Source organism: Orcinus orca, chromosome 14 (assembly GCF_937001465.1).
Source record: "Orcinus orca chromosome 14, mOrcOrc1.1, whole genome shotgun sequence".
In the NCBI taxonomy this organism is placed as follows: domain Eukaryota; kingdom Metazoa; phylum Chordata; class Mammalia; order Artiodactyla; family Delphinidae; genus Orcinus; species Orcinus orca.
The window spans coordinates 65,747,444-65,769,482 of NC_064572.1; the positions used below are offsets into that span (position 1 = coordinate 65,747,444).

Genomic DNA, 22,039 nt, shown 5'->3' on the forward strand with positions numbered 1-22,039 from the left:
ACGCAGAGAACTCCAAAACACTTGGCGACTTCCCCATCGGCTGCCCCCAAAAGAGAAGTCCCATGACCCTGTGTCTCGAGGGAAGAGAGCCTGACCAGGAACCCAGCAACTTTCACCAGAACTTGGTAAGGGGGCTGGGAAGTTAGTCAACACTAAAAACAAATAAAGACGCTTTGTTGTCTCTCTCCCCATCCCCTCCCGGAAACAGAGTCCAGGGGGAACAGATGAGTAAAGACTTTGCACAGTTTCCACCCTGCCCCCAAGCTGCTGACCAGGCCAGAGGAAGTAATGGGAATAAACTGCAGGCGCATTCAACATTTCCTACAAGATCCAGCCTCAGCCAGTTTCAAAACAGTAGAGGAGGAGAGAAAAATCCACATGCTCCAAAGGGCAGAGAGAGGAAATGCCCCAGTGGAACCTGCACTCAGGACCGCAGGCCAGCCCTGCCAAAGTCACGGTGAGGGTTTGTGCCCAGGGCTCCTGGGCCAGCAGGGAATGAGTCAAGCTCACGCTATCAGCCATCAAAAGGGCTGATGGTGGATGAACTTTGAAAACGTTATATTAGTGAAAGAAAGCCAGTCACAAAAGACCACGTCGTTGATGGTTCCATTTATATAAAATGTCCAGAATAGGCAGATCCATAAGGATAGAAAGAAAATTAGTGGTTTCCAAGGGCTTGGGACCAGTGGGGGTGTGGGGAGGGAGGGTGGAAGTGATGGCTCAAGCATACTTGCTGCTTGGGGTAATAAAAATGTTCTAAAATTGACTGTGGTAGTGGTTGCACAATTCTACGAATATACTAAAATGTATACTTTAAATGGGTTGGTTGTATGGTATGAGAATTATATCTCAATAGAGCTGTTCCCAAAAAGGGAGGGGGGCTAAGAGCATCAGTGTGGGCTATCTACTGCCTTAACGCGGGGAGCTACACGAGGATGCCCAGCTCCCGCTGTTTCCTATATTTTTATCCTTCATGATGCTTCGATGCCAGCCACCAGCTCTATGAGTTTGTGGTACTTTTATTATCCCTATTTTACAGATAAGGAAACTGAGGCTCGGGGAGATTAAATAATTTGCCCAAAGTCACGTGGCTTGTGAGGGACTTGGCCTCGCCTGTAACTGCTGCACTCTAACCCATCCTAATCCACGTCAGCAGAGAGCCAAACAAGTCCACAGGGTTAACACTGTATTAGGTTAACGCCTAATATTAATAGCATTGGGGCTGGGAACTTAGTAGAGGATGGCTTTTGAAAATCTGGGCTGCTCAGGCTGCCTTGCGTGAATCCACCTGCTTCCCTGGGTTCATCCTGGCTGATGTTCGGGGGATGTGGGTGGGGCAGAGGTGGCCCTTTAAGGTTCTCAGGGACAGTGGCAGGAACTGTCGCTCCTGAGGAGTTGTTTGGAGTCACTGAGCTGGCTGGGTACCAGGGGGCCCTCTCCCAGCAGCTCTGGGAACCCAAGCGTATCTGAACCCCATGAATAAGTCCCAAATGCCCCACGCAGACTACATCTGGGACCGAAGCTTCCATGGGATTCCCTACTGTCTGATGTGAGTTCCTGTGGGTGGGAGCAGCCAGGCAAGCCCAGGGGCCCCACTGCCTCTGTCTGCCAAGAACGCACACTGACGAAATGGCCACCCTCTCTTCCTTCCAGGAATCCAGGTAGGGAAGGCCTGTTTCTCTGTGCGTCCCCTTATTAGGGGTTAGTTCACATAACAGGTAACACGGACAGGTCCGCATTGCCCCAGCCCCACACACCTGGACACGTAACCGGCTCACAGTAAAACAGGAGGGAGATGGACGTTTGCTCTTGGAGGATAAAACCAGGCGTAAGATTCCTTACCCAGCAAAAATGTGTACATACCCTCTCCTTGAGGCCCAGGGGAGGAACTCAAGGCCTCTTCTAGCTTCCCTTCTCAATTCTCCCTTGCTTCTAGAGTCTCTCCTCCATCCCCACCTCCCCCCACCCCCCCCGGGTCACAACTCTTTCCTGGGATCAGGTCCTCTGGCATGTCTATACCAGCCTAGTTCACACAGCCCTGCCTCACAGCTTCCTGCTCCTGCAAGCCTTCTTCTGGGGCCTCCTCTGAAGCTAGAAGTCATGTTTCTAGAGCAAGTGTCCTGGATGGAGAAGAGGGCCCTTTCTGCACGTGCAAAGTCACGGCAGAATCCCACCCACCAGCTCACCCCACATGGGTGGAGGGGGCAGAGGGGTGGAAGTTCAGAGGTTGGTCAGATCCCAGTTCTGCTACTCACTAGCTGTGTCACCTTGAGTGAGTGACTTAACCTCCCCAATTCCCAGTTTCCTTGCCTACAAAAATGGGAGTAATACCATCTTTCTTTTGTGAGAGTGAAATGAGGTCTGTGTAAACCTGCCTGACTCAGAAGAGGCACTGGAGGAAAGGAGAAAAGGTAGTTAGGGTAAGTATATGTGAGGGTCTATGATTCCATTTTATACTAAAATCTAAGTATTTTGGGACCCCCTAGCCTGACCGTAAGGAGTTCTCAAGGATAAAAGATGGCCCCAGGAATATGCCTGATGGACAATGACCCAACAGCTTGTACTACACACACACACACACACACCACACACATACCACACACACACACATACACACACACATACACATACCACACAAAATGCACACACATATAAACACACACTCTCAAATAGACATATACTAATACACCACCCAGATATAATCCCCAACACCCTGCAACACACACACGATATCCCCAAATACACCCCCCATAACACACCAAACACACACACAGACATTACACATCTCCAAATACACATGCATTCTACATGCAAACACACACACACACACTCTCTCCTTTTTTCTATTTTCTTAAAGATGCTTTCATCCTCTATAAGGACACCCAGTCTCACCACAATTTCAAACACTATCACAAGAAGCTTTAATGTTTGTAATGCCTAACTCCCCGCCAACTAGCCAGATTACAGCAGATACAAACGACAGTGTCTTGCTCACATCATGTCACCTTGTACCTGGGCTCAGAGGCCAGCAGCCCCGACCTCATTTCCTCAGACACTTACACTGCTCCTCCCAGCCTGACCTATGATGGATAAAGATACTAGATTTCTATTTATCCATAAGTCCTTGTTTGTTTATTTCTTTCCTGAGGCAAGTTTATACAAGGTCAGATTCCCACGTGTCCAAGGCCCAGCTTCTCTCCGTCACGTTTGCATTGACTGGGCTCCTTCTCTGATGAGGCCCCCAGAAGCTGCTGTATTGATCAAGTATTCTTCAGCCCTGTCCACAATGACTCCTGCCTCTTATTAGCTTAAAAAAACCTGCATCGAACAAGGATCCTGACTCTTCTATAACAAGAACCCCAGGAACCTCCAGAAAGACAGCACGGCCTGGGGAACTGAGTCACGGACAGAGGTTCTCAGTCCTCGCTCCACCACTTGCTAGAAGGAGGAGTTTGCTATCATAGTTTGGGTTCATTCCAAAGCAGACCCTGAGACAAGGCCTTGGGTACAGGCTATTTATTAGGGAGATGATTCCCGGAATCCCAAGTGAGGAGGTATGGAGAGCGAGACCAGGAAAGGATAAAGGCCGATAAAGGGCACTTAATGGCCAATTTACTGCTGTGGCCACTGGGGCTCAGTCCTGCTGGGGATCCTCTGAGGTTCTGGCTGGAAATCGCCTCCAAACTGTCCCAGTGGAGAGCAGGCAGCTGAGATATCAACTCCCTGGGATGACAGGATGACGGAGTGACAACTCACCTCCGCCCCCTCCCCTGGCCTTCCTCAGCTGCACCTGCTCGGGTAGAGCACGTTCCCGTGGTGCCCTTGCTGGAGGGAGCCCTCGCCCAGAGAAGTGAGGCGGGGAGAGGCGACAGCGGGGAACACTCGAGGAGGGGAGCTGCCAGCATGCTGGAAACCGCTGCAGGTGAACTCAGGTGAGCCCAGGGCATACGGGGCGGGGCATCGACAGTGTCCTCCACAATCACAGAAGTCATGTGCCTCTCTGAGCCTTTCCTGTCTGTGAAACAGGAAGGAGACCTACAGCCCTTCTCAGCAGGTCCCTCAGAGGCAGCAAGACTGTTTGTGAGGAGCTTGACAACCTGGGATACTGACGGTCCCGGCAGGAGGCACCGTCACCTTCTGCATGGGCAGCCCCGCTGCAATAAACACCCAGAGGCTGCTCGTGAGGGGAGAGGTGTGGAAAGAGTGTAATTCAAGGCTCCCGGCCAGAAAGGTCAGGCTGGAGCCCACTGACCATCCCCCTGGTCCCCGTGCCAAACCACAAGGCTGTTTAAATGGCCACCATTTAAAGGAAAGGAGAGTGACTACTAGATGCTGTACCCTGTCTTGGGTTCTTACAATGACCCTACGAGGAAGGCGTGGGCACAGTCAGCTGAGGAAACTGAGCTGAGATGGGTCAGCAACTCGCTGGCGGCACTCAGCTAGGAAATGGTGGAGTCAGCTTTGGAACACTTGTCTGAATCTTTACACCCCCTTCCTCTAGAACATGCCGCAAGCTCCATCCCAGATGCCTCTGTCACAAACCCCAGGCATCTTCTCAAGGCTTCTATATATATATCCGTCAGGCCTGGGCTGATAGGAAGCAGACTGCACCTGCCCTGCCAGCTCAGATAACAGCAGTAACCCTTAGGTAGCACTAACTCTGCCCCAGGCACTGTTATAAGTGCTTTTATCAGCATTTTCTCATTTAATCCTCCCAACGATCCTATGAGGAAGGTACTATTATTATCCCCATTTTTCAGAACGGGAAACTGAAGCACAGAGAGGCTAAGTGACTTGCCCAAGGTCACACAGAAGTAAATGGGAGAGGAGAAACTTGGATTTAGGCAATCTGGTTCCAGAGCCCCTGCTCTAAACTACTTTGCCACATTCCTCTCGAAAGTGCAGACTCATTCTCCCCACAAGTCTATCAGAAAGGGTCATCCCTGAATGTTGGGAATGGAACTGCCATTGACCTCTCTCCTGGGGCAAGAACTGGCCAAGAGCAGCATGGAGGAGACAAGACAGCCGGCCCAGCCACCTGTTTAAGGACCAGGCTCCTGGGGAGACAGTGCAAATGCTCCCTGCTGAGTGAGGGTCTCTTTAACAGGGGGTTGGTGTGCCCACAGCGGCACGTAGCACTGAAGTTCAACACAATTGGGGTCAAGTGCCTTTTTTTTCCTTTTTGAGAATGATGACTTTGGGGTCTGGATACTCTAAAGGGGGTTCCCAGTACAAGCTTTCCACAAGGGAGGGTAATTGCAAGGAACAGCCAAAGAACACAAGGGTTTCCCAGAGTACGGAGCCAAGGCAGGCTGGCCCACGGGGACGTTGTGGAGATCACATGAAAGAACATCTTGGGGCTCACACGTCAGCAGAGAAAACCGGTCAACACCACGGGGGATCTGCCCAGCAGCTGAAGGCAGTCCATGGCCTCGGACCCGGTCTTCTTCCCATTTCTTATGTTACATTAGCAGAACCACTGCCAAGTAGAACAGAAATCCCAGCTCTCCTTTCTCATGCCTCCGTCCTGCTTTATAACCAGTTCTATGGTACCGCCCCCCAACCCCCAGCCCCTCAAGTGGAAGTTCTGAACGCAGGGTAGAAACAAAGCCAAGCAAATCAGATACAACGGTTAGGGGAGGAGTAATCCTGTTAGCGCTCGGATGTGCGCCTGTGGACGACTCTTTTAGGGGACGCTGCCTTATCTGTCAAAGGGAGCACATGTTATTCCATTCACTGAGCTCCTACTCTGTGCTTGGCACAGCTCATTTAACCCTCACCACCAGCCTGGGAGATGCTTTTATTATCCACGTTGTACAGATGAGAAAACCTAGGTGGGGAGAACTCCAGCACCTGCCCCGAGGGCACAAAACTCCTGAGTGCCAAAGCAAGGACTCAGATCGGCCAGTCTGCTTCAAGGGCAGAAGCCAGACAGCACTGCCTTGAGAGCACTGGTCTCAATCCTCGCAGGATACCAGGATCTAGAACCCATGGCCGGATTTTACAGAGAAGGAAATAGGCTCAGAGTTAGGCTGCTTGCCCAAGGTCACCAGCTAAATGGCAGAGCCAGGAGCAGAACCGATGTCAGACTCTGGAGCCTGAGTTTGTGACCACCATGAGGACCTGCCTCCATGCAGGGCACGAAGGGACAATGCCAGTGTGCGGCCAACAGGCCAGCACTGCCTGGGAGAGGGCATGCCAGGGCACACCAGCTGACCAGCAAGGCAGGCTCTGGAGGGTCCCCAATGCCCCATGGCATTAAACCCAAAGAGCGGGGCAAACGAGAGCTACGGCTGTTGACAGACTGGCAGCCGACAGAGACGATGCAGCCAACAGCTGCTGTTTATTTTGGGGCCCAGGGAGAGAGGAAGGAATGGTTAAGGCCCAGCTCATTCTCACAGTAAACTGAACAGGGCAGAATGGGGAGGGTGTCCCCTCCCAGCTAAAGCAATATCCCTGGTCACCTGCTGAGCCTGGCTGAGCTGAATGGCCTAGGTGTCAGAAACATCTTGCCAGACACTCTAATCTGGCCTCTCCACCCACAGATACAGTGCTCCCCACCCCAGCCACAAGTGCTGGACTTGTAAATGGCCCAGGAAGGCAACCATGCCTGGCAAACCCACCCCCTGCAGTGTCAGGCTCCAGGAGCAAATGGCTTTTCCTGTCTCAGGAACAAAGAGGGGCCGCTCCTGCCTGCCACCAGTGGCTTCGGTTCCCAACTCTGACACTTGTTAACTGAGGTCTGTGGACGGCCAGGCTAGGCTGTGGCAGCCGGGCTGGCAGGATTCCCTGGAAGGTCAGGATGTAAGAGGTTTCCCGAAGGACTTCGGAGCCCCACTGCCTGGCTCTGAACCCCAGCCCTGCCTCCTCCTAGCTTATGGCCATTGGTAAATTAACCTGTGTCTCTGTTCTCTCCTCAATAAAGTAAGGACCATAAGAGTGCTCTTCTCGGGCTTCCCTGGTGGCGCAGTGGTTGAGAGTCTGCCTGCTGATGCAGGGGACACGGGTTCGTGCCCTGGTCCGGGAAGATCCCACGTGCCGAGGAGCGGCTGGGCCCGTGAGCCATGGCTGCTGAGCCTGCGCGTCCGGAGCCTGTGCTCCGCAACGGGAGAGGCCGCAACAGTGAGCGGCCCGTGTACAAAAAAAAAAAAAAAAAGAGCGCTCTTTTCATCAGGTTGTTGTAAAGAGTAAAGTGCTTAGAAGAATGGGTGGCACATAATTCGTGCTCCTAATATCACCATCATCATCGTCATCATCACCATCATCAGTCAGCCTGGAAGTTTCCTTCTCACTATGAACACTGGAGGAGAGTTCCCCTGGCTGCTACACATGGAATTTAAGTTCCCAGGCTAGCCCGTGATATAGGTGAACTAGAGACATCTGGCTCTTGGTGTTATAATTCCATCTACTCCATGGATGAGTAAGGTTTTGGTGGAATGGCCTGAGAATCTTACCACCATTCACAGTATTATAATGATAGGAATATATATTCTACATTTCAAATGACCAATTGCCACAATTGTAAGTTAAAAGCTGTGGTTCTTTAAAAAATAGGAGTGGGGTAGGAGGAAGGGGGTTTAATAGGATAAAGCCTTCGTCTACAGATTTATTTCACTGCTCAAGGCCCTACTGTGATCCAGACCATCAGCTAGCATGAGGGAGGGAGTTTAAAGATGAAAGGATGCGGAGGCTGCTGCCTCTGCAGGAGCTCCCCACCCTCTAGCTCCCAGCTGGAGGGACTGCTTTCAGCATTGGTGCCTTGCACACAGTAGGTACAAAACTAATGTTCAGTTAGTGAAACTCCCTAAGACGTGCGCTACCTTCGGGGTCCTCAGGTGCTATCCAAGCCGTTGCTGATGGAGGCTGTATTTCCCCACAGAATCCCTCTTGGGGGGTCAGGGTCAAACCCCAAACAGTCCCCAGAGCGACCTCTCCAGCTGTGTTTTGACCAGTTTCTGTCTTCAGCAAGTCAAGAGGACGCCTCATTGCTGAGCAGAGCACCCGGCCTGGTGCTGGGAGGGACACAGGCACAACTTGAGCTCTTTAGCTGCCTGACCTCACTGCCCACTGCTCTCTCCCTCTTGCTGATGCCACTGGGCCACACCAGCCTCTTGCTCTTCTCTGCAAAGGCTAGAGGCACAGTCCTACCTCAGGGCCTTAGCATTTGCTGTTCCCTCTCTCTCAACCATTTTTGCTCCAAATGGCCACAGGCCTCACTCCCTCTCCTCCTTCAGATCTTACTTAAAAGTCACTATACAGGGGAGCTGTCCCTGGCCACACTCTATAAAATAGCACAGCAACTCCCATCACCACTGTCATTCCCTGTCTCCCTCACCTCGCTTAGTTTTCTCTACAGCATTTAGCCCCCATCCAGCACACTACATATTTCACCAGTTTTGTTTATTATTTCCCTCCCCCTATCAGAATGTGAGCTCCAAAAGGGCGGGGAGTTTTATCTGTCCTGCTGTGTTCCCAATGCCACATAGTAAACATTCAAATGTTGACTGACTGATTGAATGAATGAATGAATGAATGAATACAAATAAGCCTCAGATTAAGGTCCACCCCACAATGGGCTTTTCCATCAATCAGGCACAGGAGACATAGGCTTGCCCCAAACTGAGCAACCCAAGGCCATTCTTGGTAAGAGTTACAGGAGAGGTTAAAACAATAAACTTTGCAAAAATTCACAGACAGAAAACATTGTAAGATGAGAAGTCTTGGAAGCTTCTGGGAGGTGGCAGAAACTAAGCAAAACCATGAAGGATGACCAAGATAATAATAACCACAGCTGCCATCCATTGAACACCAGGCATGTCCCCAGCACCATGTGGAGTAACAACCAAATGGGCTAAGTGCTGTTGTTATTACTACTATTATTCTCATTTTACAGATTAGAAAGTTGAGGCCCATGGCAGGGAAGAAATTTGAACAAGTGAAACAAGGTAGTAAGGGCTTCAGAGCCTGAGCCCATGTATCAGGGGAGTCGGTGCTCTGCTCCCATCCTCTTGCCCTCAACTTCCAACTGCTGCTACCTGAGGCCCTCTCGGGGGCTAGCTCCAGTTGCCAGAGCCTCGTTTAGCCCGAGCAAGCAGCAGGCTGAAAGTGCCTGGGAAATAAACTGCTCCCTGCTCCCAACCACAGTGCCGTGCTAGCCACCATCCTTGGGGACAGGACGTAGAACCCCCAGCAGCTGGGGCTTCTGAAGGACCAGGCTTTTAAAAGTGCCTCTGGACACGAGATCAAGGGGAATAAAAATTTGAATCCCAAAATAGAGGCCAGACCTTGCTAGGGAGCCATTCTAGGTAGCAAGAGGTTTGTTATCTGATCCCAAATACCAGCTCCAACCACATCACATGTTAATGGAGGGGGAAGGTCAGAGTGGGCAGATGACCAGGATTTAATTCAGACCCTTGAAGTTTTATCAGGGACCCACGTGATGTGCTTCCTAGTCTCCCAGCCTCTCTGGGAAGCTCTCGGGAGACAAAGCCACTATAAAGCTGCAGGGCCCCAGCCTTCCAAGGGAAGGTCCACTGTGCATATGCCCTTTGGGCTGACTTCCTTTCTTAAGCCCAGGGCAGTGCTGTCAGCGTTCCATACCCTAGCACAGCCACAGATCAGGGACGAGACTCCCATGGGTGCATGCAGCAGAGGGAGAAATACAGCCGCGGAGACCAGAGTCTGAGGGACGGCAGAGAGTGTAGAGAAAAACCCAGTGCAGCTAGTTTTGATATGTGTGGATGCCTCCAGCTGAGGGCAGGGAAAAAAGAGAAGTACTCCTGCCTAGCAACCTAACCTTTGTGGGGTGGGTAATCCGTCAACTCTGCAGGGAGCACAGCGGAACCATCGCGGGCTTTCCTCACTGCAGAGACCTGGGTGCAGACCCTGGCTTTCACCGTTCACGGCCACGTGATGCGGGGCAAGATGCTGCACCCCCCTGAGCCCCTGCTTCTTTGGCTACGCAACAGGGGTGATGCTCAGGGTGGCAGTGGGGATTAAAGAAGACGGTGGATGAGAAGCCCTAGCCCCGTGCCTGCACCTAGAAGGGCTCCACTCACACATTCTCCGACCCAACTTCCCCACTATCCCTGCCCAGGAGCTGCCACAACCAGCAATCATGGGGAAAACGAGGCTGCTTTTCTCCAGCTGCCAATGAGCGATGACTAAAGTAAATAATTAACCCCGGCTTGAAACCAAAGTCCAGACATTGTCCTATTACAGGCCTCAGCTCTGCGAGAGAATCATCAGTTTGCCACGCCACCGGGGCTTAGACCAGCAGAAATCCCTGGGTGGCCACCTCTGCAAGCCCTACCCTCACTGACAAGTGACCGTGCCCCTTCCGGGTTGCCAGGCCCTGTGCTGAGAGCCCGATGAATTCTGCCCAGGAGGCAAAATTCAGGAAAGAGTTTCGCTCTCTCAGAGCCCCACTGCCAGCACCATGCCAGGCCAGCCAGGCCTCCCTCTCTGTTGCTACAAAGAGAAATTCTCCCACACAGGCAAGGCCCTTAAAATAGCCCTTTGGGTCTGGGCCATCAGGAAACGGAATAAAGCTGGGTCAGAATGGGGCCTACCATGAAAGAGTTTACAAAGCAGCCGCTTCAAACAGCAGAGACAATCCCTTCACGCTCAGAACCCTTAGGTGGGCAAAGTCAGCAAGGCAGGCTCTCTCCACAAAGAACACTATTCCCCAGGAGGACGATGCGCGGGGCCGGCAGAAGCTCCCCAACCCCCAACCTGGGGCAGCCCAGGAGAGGGACCAATGTGCAAGTCACAGTGACAGGGTGAAACAGGCACCGCCTGGGGGTAGGGGCCCGAACACACCTGGCTTTGTGCTTGACTAACAATGCAACCTCAACTTTCTGAACCTCGGTCTCCCTATGCATAGAATGGGGTTAAAAATGCCTACCTTCAGGGCTGTGTCAGGACCAGAGATTATAAACAAGAGGCCTAGCACAAAATAGGGATTCCATACGTGGTAGCTGTTACGATAATGGTGCCCATGTAATAGAGGTCAAGGTCTCCTTTGTTACTGAGTGAGAATAGTCCTGGAAAAAGGAAAACAGCCAAGGCTCTCTACGGGGGACCACGCAGTGACAGGCAGAAATACAGACTGGCCCGCACCCACGCCATCCCTGACCCTGAAAGTTCACTATCTTGGGCAGCACCCCACCCCCACTCCCTGAGTGATCCATTTCTGTCAGGTCTGGTTCACACTCCAGGGAGTCCAGAGACAGACTGGAGGGCCCAAAACGTCCCACTGCATAATTTATGCTGCACTGACACAGAGGAAGGAATCCTGCCCCAACCCTACCGCCACCTCCTCCCAGGCCTAGGGAGGGTGGCTTCCTCACAGGCAAAGGGAAATGACAGCAAAGGGCCAGAGAAAGCAGCTGAGGGAGGGGCAGAAAGCACAGCTGTTTCCCCTTTGCTAGCTCAGCCCCCTGGATGTCACTTCCTCCCCCCAGGTAACAGCCGGGACAGATGGGACTGGAAATAGCTCTGTCTCTTCCATTCACAAAACTGACAGGCTTGGAAAGAAGCGAAGCGTAGTTCCCAGAGGTGGTTTTCTAGAAAACATCTTCACTGGGGCCTAAAGTGGTCCTGAGTCAACCCTGGCTATAGGCTTCTCAGGGGGCGTAGTATGGCAAGGAAACCTTGTCGAAAAATTCCCTGGCATCAGGAAAAGCTTCTTTTTGTAAAGCATCCCCTTCACAAATGATTAGGAAACCAGATTGAGGGATCTAGGACCCCTTCACATAGCTGTTTTCTCTGGGCTCAGCGTTTTCCAAAGCAGCTTTCCTCTCCACCCTCCCCTCTACAAGGCAGAAAGGAAGCAGTCAGCCCATTCACTGGATGGGCAAATGGAGATCAAGTGGGGAAGGTGACATGTGGAAGGTCTCACACCTTGAGAAGCCAACCAGCCAGGCCTCAGGTGGAATCGCCTTGGGGCCTGGTCTCCCCAGGTGTGGCATGTAACGGAGGGCTGGCTGCGAGGCTTCTATGGGGACAAGGCCAGCTTTGGAGTCAGCAGGCCTGGGTCATTGCAGGCGCCTCTCCACACGCAGCTTCTTAGCTGTGTGGTGTTTGGCAACTCCCTTAAGCTCTCTGGGCCTCAGCGTCCTCGCCTGCACGACATGGATGCCAGCAGTAACTACACGCTTCGGCGGGCTGCTTTGAGAGTTTCCGTGTAAAACTCAGCATGTAGAAAGCATTCAGAACTGTTAGCTGTTATTTTTATTATTACATTTTCCCTAAAGAATCAGGCTTACTGGAATATCTGGCAGTGGAGTGAGGGTTAAATAAATGAAGAGGTAGTTTGAAGCACTGTCTTTATAACTAAAACAGGTTCAGAGAGATGCTGAAGTAGAAGACAACGTTGGCCTGAAAGTTTCAGGTAACACTGACACCTCATCCGGGGCTCCCAGCAAGCTGTTTGGCATTAGCCTCCAAACCCTCCAAGGACGGGGTCTCCTCTCTCTTGCCACTGGGGTGCTTTAGCGGCAGCGCTGCCGTTGGGGGTGGAAATGACTGCACCGTGACCTCAGGCCCTGCCAGCGGGGCCCTCCGCGGATGTGGCCCAAAGCAGCTGATGCCTCACTCCTTGCTATTCCCCTCCCCCTCCTCCGCCCTCCCTCCCCAAGACCTCTGGGGTGCAATCAACTTTTATGAGGCAGCCTGACCCCTCGGAGTAAGAGCTATAAACAGAGAGGGGCTGGGCTGGGCCTGCAGCTAAGGAGTCCCCAACGCAAATGGGCTTTGTGACCACCTAGAGGGGTGGGATAGGGAGGGTGGGAGGGAGGGAGACGCAAGAGGGAAGAGATATGGGAACATATGTATAACTGATTCATTTTGTTATAAAGCAGAAACTAACACACCATTGTAGAGCAATTATACTCCAATAAAGATGTTAAAAAAAAAAAAAAGAGTCCCCAACGCAGAGCTACAGAAACGGTTCCATGTAGCTCTGTTCCCACCACGGCTGCAACGACAATCCTAGAGCCAGCTCTGGGGCCCACCAGAAGGGACCCACGGTGACAATCAGCTCCCCTTCCCCTGCAATCCTTGGGAGGAACAGAAGGTGCGGAGGTGTAACAATAAACTCTGAATTCCCTCGGCTGGCCTGTGAGACCCTCAGAAGCCGGCCCACCCTTCCTCCCCATCCTTCTGCCCCACCTGGGTTTTGTCCACGTTTTCTCTGCACGTCCCGCCTCCGGTACCTTTGTTTTTCCCTTTCTTGGAATGCCCTTCTCCTCTTTTTCCCACCTAAATCCTACTCTTTCCCATCCAAATCCTAATTACTCCTCAAGGCCTAGCGTGAAGCCTGCCTTCGCCAGCCAGTCTTCCCTGAAAACTCCAGTTCACAGAGAGCTCCCCCTTCTGAAGCTTCAGGACTTAATCAGTATTAGAACAAATCCCTATGTTGCACCTAATATGTGCCAGGCACTGTTCTAAGGTCTTGACATTTATTAACTCGTTTACCCTTCAGCACAACCCTTTGAGCTAGGTCCTATTTTCCCCTCATTTTGTTTTGTTTGTTTTTAACAGATGAGGAAACTGAGGCACGGAGAGAGAAGTAACTTGCACCGGGTCCCACGTAGTAAGTGGTAGAGACAGGATTCTGGCCCAGGGATACCAGAGCCCAGGGGCTCTCCAACAACACAGCCTTCCAGATACACGTCATCCTCTCAGGAGGTGCTGCCCGGACTCCTCGGTTATTTTCATACCCCTCTCTCACTGACCCAGCTCTAATGGGGAAGAAAGTAACAAGCTCACAGACTCAGGTGTCAGAGGCCAGGGTAAGAATCCCAGCCTTGCCACTGAGTGAGACTCACATAAACTCTCTGGGCCTCAATTTCCACACCTGTAAAGTGGGGATAAAAACACCTACCTACTTCATGGGATTGTTATGACGCTTAAGTAAAATCCCCTCTGAAGGGTCTCTTCTGCACTGCCCGGCACACAGTAGGTACTCACAGATGGGTTCTTTCCCTTCCCCCTGCACCTCGACATCCTCGCTGGACTCTGCTCAGCACCTGCTGCTGATGTGACCTGCCTGGAGGTTACTCGGGGGCATGAGAGGGGCTTGCTTGTGGCTCACCGTCCCCCCTCCCCTCCCCCAGTCCCCCCTCCCCTCCCCTCCCCCAGCCCCTCCCCCCTCCCCCCCACCGTGCCCCCTTCCCCCACTGACTCCACTACAGGTAGCAGCAGCCCGGCCTGGGCATGAAGTCACTCACAGCTCTGGGAATCACCGCTTCAAATGCTCATCACTCTCCTGGACTCTTCCATTACTTTTGGCAACGGCCATGGCAGAGAGCACCTCTGGCCCTGGCTCAGAACCTCTTTCCAAAGCCAGTATTTCCACCTCATTTCCCACACACACCCCTTGTCCTTCCTTCTCCCTGGCTCACTGTCCTAACCCATGATCCCTTTCCCGGATTCTCAGAACTCAAAAGAAGTGTGACTACCGTATGTATAACTCTATTATTTGTTTTATTTTATTTAATAAGGAGGCAAAAGAGAATAGAGTTTCCTGTTAGACTTTTTCTGGCCAAGAAATAGTCTGGTCAGTGACTCAGGCTGAGGAAATCAGAAGGCAATTTCCAGGGACCGCTGTGCAAACCCCCAAGTCAGAAGTCCTAACAACACTGCTCTAATTCACTGTCTCCACTGGCGATTAACTCACGCTGGCCTCGGAATATCTCTTTGGAAAATGCAGCAGCTGGCGCTTATATTTCTGGAGCTGGAACCGGTCTCCTATGACATCAAATAGGTTTATTTTTCCCTTCCCTTCGCCTCCCCTCTGCCTGCCGCCACACATGGTGATTCCAATCCTGATTTGTCCCCCCAAACCCTCACTCGGCTCTAAAGAGGGCCATGATAAATGGCTGGCTGTGCTCCCTCTTCCAACAGCCTTGAAGGATGTGGTCGGTTGTTCCATAAGCAGGAATCCTTGTCAGACCTGTGAATCACCCCTAGATCACTTCCCTCCTTGGAGAAGAAGAAACTGTTCTTGCGTGTGAGAGACAGACAGAGACAGAGAGAAAGAGAGCAGGCAAGAGTGCTAACCGATGTGTTGCACTGACCTTGGGGCTAGGATACTATTTGACCTTGCCCTTACCTGCAACACCTCTCTACTCCTCTCCCCCAACACAAGTTCCTTCCCTTCTCCTTCCCAGCCTACCAGGAAGCCATCACTAGGGCAGCTCCAGGAAGCTCTCCAGGTCTGAACAGCTGCTCCTTGTTTATGTGCTTCTCTCCTATGTTGGGTGTTTTCCATGAGGCATGTAGCCCACTTTCCCATCAGACTATGAACAGCTGGGCCTTCCTTTTTTGCCTCAGTCTTTCCTTCTCTCACAGCTTCACCTATTTGATCCTAAATGTACTCAAGTGTTTTGGTGATAAGGAGGACCAGATGGAAGCTAGTATATGTTGAGTACCCATGATGGAGGCCAGGTACTAAGTAGAAGCTTTGCCCCAAATTATCTCAGATCAATTTCCCCAAATCCCTGTGAGGTTACAGGTGAGGAACCTGAGACCCACAGTGACTGGCTGCAGGTTGCACACCTAGGAAGAGTCAGAGGTGGGATTCAAACCCTGATCTGCCCACCACCACTCATTCCACAGTGGGACTGGCCTGAGAAGATCCTTTCCGTACTGCAGCTGCACACCCTTCCTCTCATGGGGCTGGATCCTCTAAGGGCTTAAGAAAAAAGGAAGGGCAGAGAAAAGAATGGGTCTGGGGCCAATTCCTAAAAATGTAGCTCCCAGGACCAAGACCCAAACCTGCAATGCTCTAAACACACAGAATGTATTATTTCCACAGGGTGGATCCTTCATTTATCACAAGCATCACTGGGGAGCAGATATCATCTTGGATTTGCTCCACTCCCCCTGCCTCACAGTGACCTCCTCCATCACCCGTCACACACTCCCCTCCAGGACACAAGGTGCACGTCCCACACAGTGAGCCAGTCCTCAAATACCACATGGCACTGCTCTCTCATCATGTATACCTGAGCCTGGTCTCCCCAACCAGACTCCAGTGGAGGAGAAGGCCTCACTGTAGGTTCATAGCTTCCTCTGGAGGTAAAGTGACCTGAGTTGACCCAGATCTGCCTTGTACTAACTGGGAGACCTTGGGCAACCTCTAACCTCTCAGTTCACCCATCTGTATGAAGGAATCAAAGACATTCGATGAACTGTAGGAATTACATGAAATCATGCACGCTAAGCGTTTGGCACCATCGATGGTAACTGCTAACACTGGCTATTATCTGCATTCCCTGAAGAGCCCTGTAGAGGATCAGAACACTCATGACTGATATTTGTCTGAAATAAACAATCAGGAAAGGAAAAGACTGTGAAAGCACAATGCCTCCCAAATCCAAACAATTTCTTTTTTGTTTTAGATGCACGAGCTCCTCTCCAACACCAAATGACTTGACATACACCTACACATCCTTGTGGGTACAAAGAACTGGAACTCAATCCTTATGGAAAGTTTTCAAAGGTATCTGCAGTTTGCAACCAGCACCATCAGGATCATTTGAAAGACAAGTGGTCTGAGGCCAAAGACAGTTTACCTAAAGGTCTCCCCAGGGGCAGCTCATAAAAGCTAAGAGAGGAGCCCAGCTCCATGCAGGGAGCCTGGCCTAAGCAGCAGCTGCCCATCTTCCCCAAACGCACCCCAAGCAGGGGCTTGACAGAGGGGAAGGAAGCCAAGGGCTGACAGCACCACTCAAATGATGGAGGTCACTTGCCTGCCTTTCATAAACAGACCAAAACACAAGACCCTCAGTGTCCAGGCAGCTCCCCCACATGACGGGGACAAGCATGCCTTTGGCTGGATGTCCTGAGAAGACCTTTGCAGTATGTTCCCAGCATTCTGGGGCCAGCAGGGCCCCTCCTGCTTGGGCCCCAGGCTTCTCATCAGCTAGCTCCAGCTAACATGCACGTCCCATAAAGCGGCTCTGCTCTGCAATTTGCCAAACCGCAGACTCAGAATTCACCATCAGTGGAGGAGAGGCGGGAAGAAGGCATGCTTCTTCAGCGTAAAGGGCTTCCAGAACATACGTGACTTGGGCGCAGTGTGTCCTGCCAGCTACCCACACCAGCGCACCTTGCCCGGAACACCTGACCTTCTGGTGTGTGGTGTCCACCACGTCAAGGCCGAGAGAGGAGGCGATCCTAAACTTCAGAGGCACAGCCTCCCCAGCATGCTCCTCCTGCCCTGTTGGCGCTGCCGACACTTTCCATTATTGGCCCCCTCTCCTTATGTTATGCACTGATGCCCCAAATGTGCAGGAACCTCTTGCTATCACCAGATATTTGGGCTCGTCAACCCCAACCAGCCTTTTACGGTATTTCGATGAACCCAACCCATGACATGGGCAGAAGGCCAGTTAGACCCAGGTGCTGGGACTAGCTGTGTCACAAGTGACTTTATCCCATCTGGTTCTCAGTTTCCTCATCTGTAAAAATGAGGGGGTGGAGCCTCATGAGTCCTCAGGTCCCTGCCAGCTCCACAATTCCATAACACACAATACTCTCTCCTTTAACTGTTTTCCCACAACCTGGGTTCAGGGCTCTGTATGGCCCCATCTGCTCAGTGACATCACTCCCGGCCCCAAACATAACGTCATTGATTCTTACACGGGAAGCGGAGACGTCCCAGAAAACACTGTCCATAAAAAGGGAGGAAATGATCATTTTGAGGGAATTGGACAGGACTTCTTTTGTATTTTTCACACAGAACAAGTTATTATCAATCTTAAAACCCCAAAACTTTCTTCCTTCTTGCCAGACCATTAATAGCTGCTTTTCAAAAGTGCTTTCTTAGTCAGAATCACGCCAAGCTACCATTTAATGAGTGCTTGTTTTGTGCCAGGAACTGCGCCAAGTGCTTTGCATGTATGATCTCATTTAATTCTCCAGACAATCCTCTGAAGTAGATACTATTATTATACTCACTTTAAAAATGAGGAAACTGAGGCCCACGGAGGTTAAATAATTTGCCCAAAGCTGCATAGCTAGTCAGTATCTGAGCCAGGCTTTGAACAAGAGCCTGTAACTCAGAGCCTCAGCACTAACCACCTCTCAACACTGTCTGCATCGGGCCCCCCGTCACTTTAGCAGCGCTCCTGACCAGGAGTGCATCCTACATCTGTAATCTTGAACATCGTTGGTCAAAGCTAAGATTTGATGTTTCACCTAAAATCCAGAGCCGGCACCTGCCTGGGTCTCAGAACAGAGTGCCATCTGTTGAAAGCAGTGCCTACCTTAACTGAGGACTAAAAAAGAACCCCTAGGGGGCTTCCCTGGTGGCGCAGTGGTTGAGAATCTGCCTGCCAATGCAGGGGACACGGGTTCGAGCCCTGGTCTGGGAAGATCCCACATGCCGCGGAGCAACTAGGCCCGTGAGCCACAAGTACTGAGCCTGCGCGTCTGGAGCCTGTGCTCCGCAACAATAGAGGCCGCGATAGTGAGAGGCCCGCGCACCGCGATGAAGAGTGGCCCCCGCTTGCAGCAACTAGAGAAAGCCCTCGCACAGAAACGAAGACCCAACACAGCCAAAAAAACAAACAAACAAACAAACAAGAAAAGAATAATAAGAAAACCAAATGACATTCGAAATGTTTATTAAAAAAGTTCAGGACAAAAAAAAAAAAAGAAAAGAAAAGAACCCCTAAAACTTAGCCTGCAACATTTGAGAAAAGAACTTAAGAAAGCTGACTTTGTAATAAGTGCTGGGATGTGCAAATGGACATCTGTCCCCAGGGGAGGGTGACCACATGGTGACCCAAGTCCTCCAAAAAGAGCTTTCTTGAAATGGCAGGGCAAGATGCTTGCTGAGCCAGTAACACAAAAGGAACAGCTCTCCCACCAGCACCCACGTCTCTGTCCCATCAGGAACCAGACTCCTTGGTTTACCTCCTCCCCAACCTGAGCCCAGGCCCACTTATTCTACTATAAAGAAACCCAAAGATCAGAGCCACCGGGGATAAAGACAGAAAGAGTAGCCTGAGGCTGACATTTGCACAAATCCCAGTCTCCTTCCAACAAGGAATTTCAGAAATCAATGTGCTGTCCAGGGCAGCAACCAACAGCCTGTTTTAATTGTTAAAATTAATGCTTTGAGCATTCTAAATGCTCCTTTAACTGACTAATTTGCAAATAAGATGCAGTCCTCCGGCTTTGGATGCCCTGCTGTCTGTCTCTTCTATCTCAAGAACAGGAGCAAAGCCGCTAGGACTGGCATTCTCAGGCGTCAAGGACACAGTTTACTGTGGGAAGGATGGGAAGACAGGAGGGGCTGAGATGAAAGGGGGACGCGTCCCACAGGCCAGGAGCTCGGCTCAATCAAGCTTAGCCCCTTCTCATTAAGTTTGGAGAAGGAAGGGGGAGGGGCAGCCGGCTGTTCCTCGGAGACCACAGCAAACATTTGCCTCCTCGTGTCTGGAGATGGAGCATCACTTAAGAGGAAATGAACCCAGTTAAGGGTCATGTCCAGAGGAGGGATAAAAGGAAAAGCCACAATTCTCCTCACACCGACGGACACAAGGACTTTAAGAAGGAAATCAAAGCTCAGGGCTGAAGGTGGAGGTGGGGCAGGGGTGCGGCGTCATCCCTCTGCCCCCAGACCCAGGCCTAGGGAGGCAGAGAACGGAGCAAAAGTGGGAGGCTCGCGTGAGGCTTCCTTCCCCAGGTCAAGCCTCTGAAAGCATCTCGGTCTGTGTGAGCGTGAATGACCCGAGTCCCCAGGGAGGGCCGGGAAGATGCTCTTTCCCAACGGAGCTTCCCAGCGAGGGTTTGACGAACGCTCCCCCCACCATCCTTCAAAGCTCAGGCGGACAGATGACTTCACCGTTGTAACAGACAAGGGCAGCCACTTGCCAATTCCAATGCCAAAAAAAGAAAACGGGCGTGGGGGGAGTGGAGGAAGGTCAGAAAAGGCTTCCCTGGAGATCACAGCCCTGCGAAGAAACTCTACCGCCGAAGGCTGCCCTGTGGGCAATTAGCCCCGGGACTCAACAGCGCGGGTAGGGCAAGGGGCCACCCAGGGCCCTCGGGGGTTCCTGGCCAGGCCCCGCGGGGGTCTTAGGGGCGATACTCACATAGTGCTTGGAGGGGTTCCTCCGTTTCTCCACGTCCACCACGGTGGCATCTTGCACGCAGTAGGCGAGCATCTTCCCCCACAGAGCGAGTGGCGCCCCCCGGCGGCGTCACCTTCTCATCCTGGTCGAGCTCCGGCTCCTTCTCCCGCTTCCCAGGTCCCCGGGCCCCACGCCACCCCGGTCCGGCGCGCCGCTGCCCGGGCTCCCGGCGCCCTCAGGTACGGCCGCGGAGCGGGGACGGTCGAGAGCGGACCGTGCGCCCGGGCGGCTCCCCGTGGGCCTGCCGCGCGCCCCTTCCCTCCAGCGCCGCCTCCGCCGCTCTCCGGCTCGCCCGCCAGCTCTCTCCGCCGCCCGGTGGGTCCGGCGGGAACTGGCGGAGCAGAGGAGGGGCGGGGGTGTGTCCCGCCGGCGAGAGGACGGGGCGGGGGCCCCGGAGCCTGCTGTCAGCGCGCTGGGGAGGGGCCGGCGGCGCCCCTTCGCCGCGCTCCGGCTCCAGGGGGCTCGGCGCTGGCGGAGGCTGTGGGCGCAGGAGGCGGAGGCAGGGCCGGGCCGGGAAGGGAAGGGAAGGGAAGGGAAAGAGGGGAAGCGTGCTGGGAGGGGCTCCGGGCCCGGGGCGACGGGGAGGGGGCTGCAGCCCGGCCGGAGCGCCAAGAGCTCGGCCAGCGGCCTGGCGCGGCGCTGGGCCACTTCGCCGGGCACGGAAACTCAGGGTGGCTTCGGAAGGAGGAGGGGCAGGGGGAAGTGAACCCAGCGCGCCCTCACCCTGGCTTTCCGTCTTGGAGCGGATTTGTGCCTTCTGTCCCCACCTTTACGGCCCCCTCCCACTCCTATTCCCCAGATCTCTTTAATGAAAAGTAGTTTATTACCCCGCTGTTACGGCCCAGGCCCTCCAAGGAGGAGACAGGAGTGGGGAAAGAGCCGACATTAAATCCTTCAAGCCAGAGCCTTATCTTTTGATAAACCACCTGCCCCCCTGCAGGTTACAAAGGGTAGATTCTCCCCGGAAATGTGATCGATCCGCTGCCTGAGTCGTTTATCGATCTGGGTCTGGGTAACCAACCTGTGATATCATTTACCAGTGAGGTTTCAAGACTGTAACAGCACTGCCTTAAGCCTAGGGCTTCCCTGGGACCCTCCCCAGGCAGGCTAGGAGGGAAGAAAGCACACAATGGTGAGAAAATCCACCACTGGGTTGGGGACTGCCTCATCACTGGCCCCAGGCTCTGGCTTTCTCACCACCTGTCCCTCTGATATGGAAAACCGACTTTCCAAGCCACTTGTCTGTCCCTGGACTTGGAACACAATTACTATTTAATTCAATTTACACCCCCTCATCTATTTCAACATATTTTCCATTCTAATTTCAAATATTTAAAGAAGTACTGTTTTCACAATTAATCCTATTGTTTCACAGTCACAATGAGCTTTGTGACTGTGGACCAATGTGAAGCATGTGAAATGGAGGCCAAGAGTTTTACAATCTAATTGTGTTAATACTTTTTTTCTCTGCACTGTCAGAACCCATGTAGCTATCTAAGACTGTTCACACATTTGCCTGGTACAGAATATCATACTACCCCTCCAACTTTCTTGGAGAAGGATGCCAGAACACCAAATGATGCTGCTATCTAAATATTTGACCTGCCGCAAATCACTTAATACTATAGGCATTAGAGTCATCTTAAAGTTCTCTGTGAAATGTGGGTGCTGAACTAGATGGTCTTTTAAGATTCCTCCCTACAGGGGCTTCCCTGGTGGTGCAGTGGTTCAGAATACACCTGCCAAAGGAGGAGACACAGGTTCGAGCCCTGGTCCGGGAAGATCCCACATGCTGCGAAGCAACTAAGCCCGTGTGCCACAATTACTTAGCCCTCGTGCCACGACTACTGAAGCCTGCTTGCCTAGAGCCCATGCTTCACAATGAG

General features: G+C 52.3%; 1 protein-coding gene across 5 annotated transcripts in view; it reads right to left on the reverse strand.

Annotated features, from left to right (window-relative positions):
• The window catches only part of SH3PXD2A (SH3 and PX domains 2A), a 241,687-nt gene extending 219,889 nt beyond the window's left edge, over positions 1–21,798 (reverse strand). For 2 of the 5 annotated variants that reach the window (XR_007471233.1, XM_033421090.2), the window contains exon 1: positions 20,115–21,796. Coding sequence is in view for 3 of the 5 variants with exons in the window: in XM_033421090.2 (XP_033276981.1) it covers positions 20,115–20,186 (72 nt within the window). In the remaining 2 variants the exon portion in view is untranslated. Of the gene's footprint in view, positions 1–20,114 lie in introns of all 5 variants that reach the window. The other 3 variants (XM_004265884.4, XM_033421096.2, XM_033421098.2) reach the window with 3 other exon arrangements.
• Positions 21,799–22,039: the final 241 nt, after the last annotated feature.